This window comes from Cydia fagiglandana, chromosome 22 (genome assembly GCF_963556715.1).
Source record: "Cydia fagiglandana chromosome 22, ilCydFagi1.1, whole genome shotgun sequence".
Taxonomy (NCBI): domain Eukaryota; kingdom Metazoa; phylum Arthropoda; class Insecta; order Lepidoptera; family Tortricidae; genus Cydia; species Cydia fagiglandana.
In genome coordinates, this window is record NC_085953.1 from 13,584,967 (window position 1) to 13,593,209 (window position 8,243).

Below are 8,243 nucleotides of genomic sequence, written 5' to 3' on the forward strand. Positions count from 1 at the left end.
TCCCTTCGGTCGTGTTCGCCACTCGTTTCGAATTTCCTCTATTTCGCACTTGTATCGTAAATAACTATTGTTTTACAAGGTCAATCGATCAATCGAGGACTGGCTACCGCGAAAACCGAAACTCGCAAATTGCGGGGATCTTTCTCTTTTACTCCAATGAAGGCGTAATTAGAGTGACAGATAAAAATCCCCGCAATTTGCTAACTCCGATTTTCGCGGTTATAGCCCAGCCCCTTGACAACGAATTTTATTATCTATCCCTTATCGGTTGTCCACACGTTGTCTTATTCTTATTACGTATACATATTCATATACGAGTATGTTACGTACGTCTTTGCCGAGAGCAGACGTATGATCTGACAAAATGTTTGGTGTTTCTAGGAAAATTAATTGACTAAGATTCAGATTTAATTTATAAATAAAATATGTTTATTGAAATAAATAATTGACAAAGATGTGAAGTCAACATTGGAGAAAAAAGTAAAATAAAAAATATGCCTGGATCCAAAGAAAGATTTTCTCCATTTGTTAGACAAGTATTAGCTATTTGTTTTTTAAACTTTATAGTTTGTTGAAAAGTCGAATTGGAGTTTCAAATATAAGTTAAAACTTTGTGTTAATTTGTGTAATTTCCGTAAATGATTATTGTCAACAGTGTTTCGTGACGACAGCGGTATGCTGTAACGTGATCGGCATCGGGTGTACCCTGGGGTTCCCAGGGGTTCTCCTGCCGCGGCTGCACCAGCCGGGGTCTCCCATCAGACCTAGCCAGGAGATGGAGTCCTGGATTGGTAAGGACTTGTCCAAAGTCAGGGCTGTCTTAAACTATGCTGGGGCCTTTGGGCACATAAGAATTTGAGGCCCTTTTAGAGAGTAAAGAAAGCTAATTAAACTAACATTTGTCTACTATGATATGGCTCGATGGTACCAGAATATTGCATTGTCATGTCATACAATTTACATATGTATTAGGGTGGGCCGATTTTGTATGGAAGTTTGATTTGAGGAGTTCCCATGATTCCTCATGGATCCCATCATCAGAACTCGAGCTTGACAAAAATGTGGCTTAAAAACTTAACTTGCTTAACATACATAACGAAGAGGACAAATCGCCAACCGTGAACTATGCGTCGTTAAAGAGTTCCGTTCTGATCATCATCAGCAGTTCCACTTCATCAAATGTCACTTTTTTGGGTGTATATGCTTGATTTGTTGATAAAAACCCAAAAATCACTATATGTATGCCTTTAAGATTTGAGCAGTTCCCTCGATTCCTCATGGATCCCATCATCAGAACTGGGTTTTGACAAAAACGGGACCAATCTGTATGCATATACATTCAATCAAAAAAAGAATTTTCAAAATCGATCTAGTAATGACGGAGATATGGAGTAACACACATAAAAAAAAAAAAAAAACATACAACCGAATTGATAACCTCCTTCTTTGAGATTTGGAAGTCGGTTAAAAATACAATGATCACTTTATCGCATGAAATACGAGAAGGGTCGTATATACAATAAATTTTTAGTTTATATTGAATATGAAAGTAGAAGTAGAACTGCTTAAATATGATAAAAACAATTTTTGGCATTTTTATTATGCATTTTTACAATTATTCCTATTTTTGTAGACTTAGGTAAAAGTTGCGTTTTATGCCAATTCAGGCATATTACGATGTGCTTTTTCTCATTGGTTTGCTATTAACAGTATATATTTTTATGATCTATTTTATTTTATTGTTCACTAATGGGCCTAGAATAGGATTCAAATACAAATTTGGGTGTCTGCCATATATTAAAAAGTTTTTTTCCGAAAAACGCAATTTACGAGTACTTTTTCGACTTCAGAAAAAAATATTTTGGAGTGTAATTGACGAACGTTAAAATCATGTCGGATGCTTAAGGCATTGCTTTCTTCAAACAAAAAATAAAAATGAAAAAAATTATAATGAAATTTTATTTAAAAAAATATATTTAATTTTTACACTTAATCGTTGGTAGAGGGCTCAAAGTAAATAGCTAGATTTTTTAAATTATTTTTCTCGTTATCTACATAAAATTACGCATCTCGGTATTACATTGCTTATTTCCAATATTTACTCAAACGGCCCACCCTAATATGTATGTATGCAAATTTTCAGCTTCATCGGAAACCAGGAAGTGGGACAAATTTAATTAACTTGCTAGATTAGATTACAGACAGACAGACAAGTCAGACAACACAACGGGACAGTGAAACTGAAAAAAACTTGTAATAAAAGTTTGTAATGTATCGCGATGTAAGATGCGAATCAATTCCAGCATCGGTGTTGGCGATTTCGATGTTCTTCGGCAACTTCATGACGCCCCCGATCATGGGCCGGCTGGGCCGCAAGATGGCCCACTACGCCGTCCCGCTGCCCGTGCTGGCAGGCTGGCTCGCCATAATCCTCGCCACCAGCTCTGAGGCGGGTACTTTCATTTCTTCCTATCCTTACTACCATCCGAAGCAGATCCGATCTCGGCCCCCGACTCCAAAGACCTCCCAACTAACATTAGGCGCTAAATTTAAGGGTTAGAAGAGATTTATATAAGCGCCTATTTACTCTTTAGGTGTTGTTAGTACTCTAAAAATAGGAGTTATAGCCGGCTATAACCCCGTTTTAACCCCGGATTGGGCACAAATTTTATCACCATAAGATTTATAACAGTGGTTAGCGGATAAAAAAAGAGACATAAGAGCGGTATAGTGGAGCTACAATAGTGTTAATTAATTCTTTAGGAGCTAGATGGGTTGCATATAGGTGACTACAAACTGTTGTAGTAGAAGAGCCCTAAAGTAGTGTTGTAATAGCGTTGATTAAGTACTTAGGATTTAAAAGGGTGCCAAATAAGCGAATACTAACTATTTGAGTAGTAGTGTAGGGCCATATAGATGATACTTTCAGCTTTAGATGGTATATTAGCATTTTAAGTCAATATTTGTAACACTCAAGAAGGTAATTGCACATTTTTTCCTTAACCCTATCTGCTTTGGTTGCAGATGTTTCCATTTTGTATTATTATTCGTAAGCTTGCTCTGTGACAGCTTGAAGTGAAATGTAATGGCGGATAATTAAAAGCAAATAATTATTTTAGTTCACTATCAAAAACTATATGTATTACTAACAAAATTTTAATGGGCCTCTGATCCTTTGCATATTTATCTGAATATAATATTTTTTTATTTGTGGTTCACCGTATTTAATTTTCGAAAAATTACTGAATATACGTGAAGTCCGGTTTTAAATATAACAATACTAAGGTAAATGTACGCTTCACCGAATGCTTAAGCCCTAAACTTACGTTTAATTTTTTTATTAGTTCTGATATTTTCTTACGAATATGTTCAATACTAAAATAGAAACATAGATAAATTTGTCCTCATTTAAACATACCTATAAATTACTGAAATGATTGGAAGTGTATTAAAAACATTTTTAAAGTCATTTCTTCCAATTTCCTTGTTTGTACCGTTTACCGAACTAAGAAACGTGATTTGCACATTATACCGAATAGGGAGCCCGCATTACCGAACTAGGAAATAATTGTATGAAAATATGGTGTTGAGTGGTGCTCAAACTTCAGTAGTTCACTATTAAATCCCTACTATGCTTCGTTTTTTAGCATTATAAAGATGGTAAGCGATCTTGACGTGTCTTTTTTATTGAAAAATACTTTTGAAAAATAAGTCAGTAAGTAAGGTACGCAACAATTATAAAACATGTACGCATGTGTTTAAAAAAATTTGGCGGTTTCATAAATTTTGGCTCGTCCATTTTCTATGGAAGGGTAAATTTTTTTTCACGATTTCGGAGTTGGTCCCATAGTAAAAGTTGCTCAATATAATCCCAAAACCTCCCTGGGAATGGGAATGTAGTTAATTTTTAGCCACCCTGTATGGGAACCCCGGAATTTCATAACAAAAGATAAAAGTTTAAAAAATCACAATCGCCCACGACGAGAGAAATCTAAAAAAAATTTTTGGACATCTAGGTTCGGACCACCCTGTATAAAATATTATTGCTTCATTATTTTTATTATCCTATTCAGTTTTTTTGTCCACATTCCAAGACTATTATCAGGCGTCCAATAAGTATGTCTAAAGTTTGAAAAGCGCTGGCATTGAAATAATGGTCACAAAAAATAAACATATAAATATCGACCTAGCCGTTATCGTAATAAGGATTATATTCTCATGAACGTCGAATAGAAACATGGCCAACGCAAACATGAGTTCGGTAGCAGAGACCATGGGTACCATTTACCGAACGGCCGTTCGGTGAACGAAACATGGAAAATATGTGGAACCTATTTCGCGAACGGATTTTGAAAATAGTATTTAAATCGTAATCAATGTGGTATAACTACAAATCTATCATTAAATTTAATACTTGAATCCATTACAAAACCGTACATGTGTAAAGTTCTTGCTAATACTGACGTAAAATATCTAAAATTATTGTTTGATAATAGTCTTGCCAAAAACCTTATTTTGATGCCAAAAAGTCGTAAAACATGAACATTTCAAACGCAGTTTTATAATAATATATATAGGTTATTGTTGTTCGGCAATTGCTCATAAAATTACAAATACATTAAGTTATTTGTGAAATTAGGTAGTTAATCTAAATAGTTCGTAATCAACCATTAAAAAAATAATTTCATAAACATACGCTTTCCCTGATTCCGGACGCTGTTCGATAATACCTTCCAATCAAATTGTCGGTGTACTCATCACCAAACTCACATTAAGCTTAATTTCTGATAATATGACTGCACTAAATTAATTAAATTGACTAAAATACACAAACTAATTAAGTAGTCACACTGAAAAACCATACTTTGAAACACAGAAATAAATTTAAAAGGTTTTATGACCTTAAGAAATATACGCAACTTCTTACCGATTTCTTTAAGGTTGCCCATACAAAGTGGCAATCGGCAGCAACGATCCGTTTCGATCAGTTGCCACGTCCCAACTGCGGGACAAATTGGCCGACTCTGAGGCATAGTGGAAGAGATAGGTATTTAACTCGTGGAAAAAAAATACGCAAGTAAATATCAGCTGTAAATAATCGACTTACAGCCTAAAATAGAAGAAATTCGGTAATACGGACGGATATTGAGCGTTCGGTGGAGCGTACTTTTACCTTAACATTAGGTCAATATTGAGTAAAAGTATCGATTTTTATGAAGTATTTACGTTCTAATTTTTGTTTTGCTTATTGATTCATCGGTCATAACATGGCGCTATAGGCTTAGGTTCTAAGTATGTACTAAGGTATCGAATAACGCTCGTCTGCGACTACATGATCGATAATGGTGACTGATAACTTCTCTTTTCGACTGTAAGTGATACAAGAGAGTTAAGTAGCGATTATGATACACGGAGCTATAAAAGAATTGCAGCTGCTTATTACTCATCTAGATATTAAGGTGGTAGAATTCACTTTGAGCTATAACACTAGCTGCTTAAGATGCATTATAGCCGCCAAAACGGCTACTGTGGATCTTAAAGCTATACATGGACCTCTTAAAGACCTTGATGTCACCAGAGCCTGTAAGCTTAGATTATGTAGCTATTCTACAGCCGTTCTATGTCTTTAGGTGATAAAATAAGTGCTAAGTGTCGCTTAATTGTTTGTTGGGCTCCTTCCTAGGACTTCCAGTTATATCTACAGCGTTACTTGCTAGGTTGTCTATAGACGGTCTTTGACCATTCGTACTACCAGACAACCCTTCAGACTGCACAATTGTCACCCTTGGATATTAAAAGTCGACACCACCCATCCAACATCTGTCAAGAGCAAAATGGAACTGTATAAACTGATAGCAAAATAGCAATCCTTAATTATTATGTTCAAACACAAATGGTATACTCTTCTTCTTCTTCCTCGCGTTGTCCCGGCTTTTAGTCACAGCGGAGCCTGAGGTCTGCATGACAACTAACACAAATGGTACTATACATAGATAAATACTGACATATATATCTGTATATATTTTCAGGCGCTGCTAGCCGGGCGCATCCTGCACGGCATCGGCTTGGGCATGATGCTGCCGCTGCGCTCCGTGCTGCTGGGCGAGTACACGAGCCCCCGCAACCGCGGTGGCTTCCTCACCACCATCGCCCTCGCCCAGGGCTTCGGCATGCTCTTCGTCCACTTCGTCGGCACCTTTCTCTCCTTCCAACACACGGCTATCGTCAGTCTATCCTTCTCTGTCGTCAGTTTCCTCATGACTATCTACTCTCCAGAATCACCAAGCTGGCTTGCGACGAATGGACAATATGATAAATGCAGAGAAGTGTTCATATGGCTGAGGGGAGAAGAAGAAATTCCGGAGCTTGAAAAAATTATCGAAACTAGCAAGCATTTAGAACAAACGAACGAACTAATAAGCAAAGGATTTAAGAATATTGTATCAATAGTGAAAAAGAAAGAATTTAACAAACCTGTTCTTCTCATGTTCGCTGGTTATATCATGATGAACTTCTCGGGACCGATACTCTTTGCTTCGTATTCAACTGTGCTTTTGCATTTATTGATGGGCCCAGATATTGATGCGCATTTCTGGATGGTGGCGTTTGATATCCAGAGGTTAATGTTCAATATAGGCGCTGTTTATGTGATCAATAAGACTGGGAGAAGGACGATGATGTTCGCTACGGGAGCTCTCTGTGCTGGCAGTCATCTCGCTCAGGCAGGTTACGTTTTTGCTAAAGCCAACAACTACCTTCCATTTGACTCGCTGTGGATCCCCGGGATACTCGTGAGTCTTCAGGTTCTATCATTTGCTATAGGCATGATTCCGCTGCCAAGCGTGATAGCAGGGGAAGTGTATCCGTTACAATACAGGAGTCTGGCAGGCAGCGTTAGTATAGTGGCATCAGCGGCATCGATATTTCTGGTTCTTAAGACGTTCCCTGGTCTTATATCTGGCGTGGGCTTGCAAGGGGCCTATCTACTGTACACGGGGGTCATTGTAGCGGGGCTGGTTGTGGTCTTGTTCCTGCTGCCGGAGACTAGAGGCAGAACGCTGCAGCAGATTGAGGAATGCTTCAGAGGAGAGCCTTTCGAGCCTAAACGTGGCAAAGAATTAGACCCATTAAATATAACTGAACAGGAAAAGATTCTTGTTTGAATAAGTGGAAAGACATATATAAATGAATGAATATAAGTAAACGTAAGTCTTACTGACTGATAATTATGACTTTGAGATGCCAGGTCAGCCGAGCTCAGCCGTTGAACAGCAACCAGAAACCCGATTATAGAAGTAAAGATAATTAATATGAATATTAAACTACCCTCTTAAGTAAGTAATGTTATTGTTGTGTAGGTTTTTTTAATTAACTTACCGCTTTTTTGTGACACGTACAAGCAATATTTCAGTTTCATCATTTCATCAAAATTGCTAGTGTAAATACGACAGGGGCGCCCAGTTTTTACCAACCGCCGACTTCACAGACGAATAAGGGGTCATCCATTAATTACGTCACACGTTTAGGGGGAGGGAGGGGTCAAGAAAATGTGACATATTGTGACATGGGGGAGGGGGGAGACACAAACTTTGTGACGTCACTTTAACATTATTTAGTTCGCTGTACATTTAAATAACAAGTTTTTAAAACGATAATAGTTTTTAATCGTTTAATTTTCTTTCCTAAGAGTTTTTGGGTTATAAAATTACTAATATTTATATCGTCAGAAATATTTTGATAAAATATTAATAATACTTAGGTATTTACTTAATTCGATTTGGCGATTTCGTATGAAAAATGTGACGTCACACTAGGGGGGGAGATGTTTGCCAAATGTGACCAAGTGTGACAAGGGGGGGGGGGGTCTAAAAACCTAGAAATTGGTGTGACGTAATTAATGGATGACCCCTAAGAGTCCGTTGAAACTAGCTTTGCACGAACTTGAACAGAACAAAGTCAGTGAGTGTCATTATAAACGTCATATTTCCATAGATAATACATTAATGATGACATTTCCACACTGTCATTGCGAAATGCGAATGTCATACAAAGTTAGCTCGACAAATCGCTGGTCCAATATTTTACAGGGTTCTATGTTTCAATTTTATCGAACTAAAATTTGAACATTGTCATAGTGAGATTAAGTCGAATTTCAACTATCTTCAAAATGTAACATAGAACTGTGTAATATTGGGCTAGCGAAATGTACAGTCGCCATCAGATATATCGGAGCGGCCAGGGTG

At 37.2% G+C, this 8,243-nt stretch overlaps 1 protein-coding gene across 1 annotated transcript; it reads left to right on the forward strand.

Annotated features, from left to right (window-relative positions):
- The first annotated feature begins 494 nt into the window (after nucleotides 1–494).
- LOC134675678 (facilitated trehalose transporter Tret1-like) lies at nucleotides 495–7,237 on the forward strand. The gene is made up of 4 exons (XM_063534006.1): nucleotides 495–536; nucleotides 656–791; nucleotides 2,304–2,449; nucleotides 6,030–7,237. Exons 1-4 carry the CDS (start codon nucleotides 495–497, stop codon nucleotides 7,161–7,163), a joined length of 1,458 nt encoding a protein of 485 aa, XP_063390076.1. The 3' UTR covers nucleotides 7,164–7,237.
- Nucleotides 7,238–8,243: the final 1,006 nt, after the last annotated feature.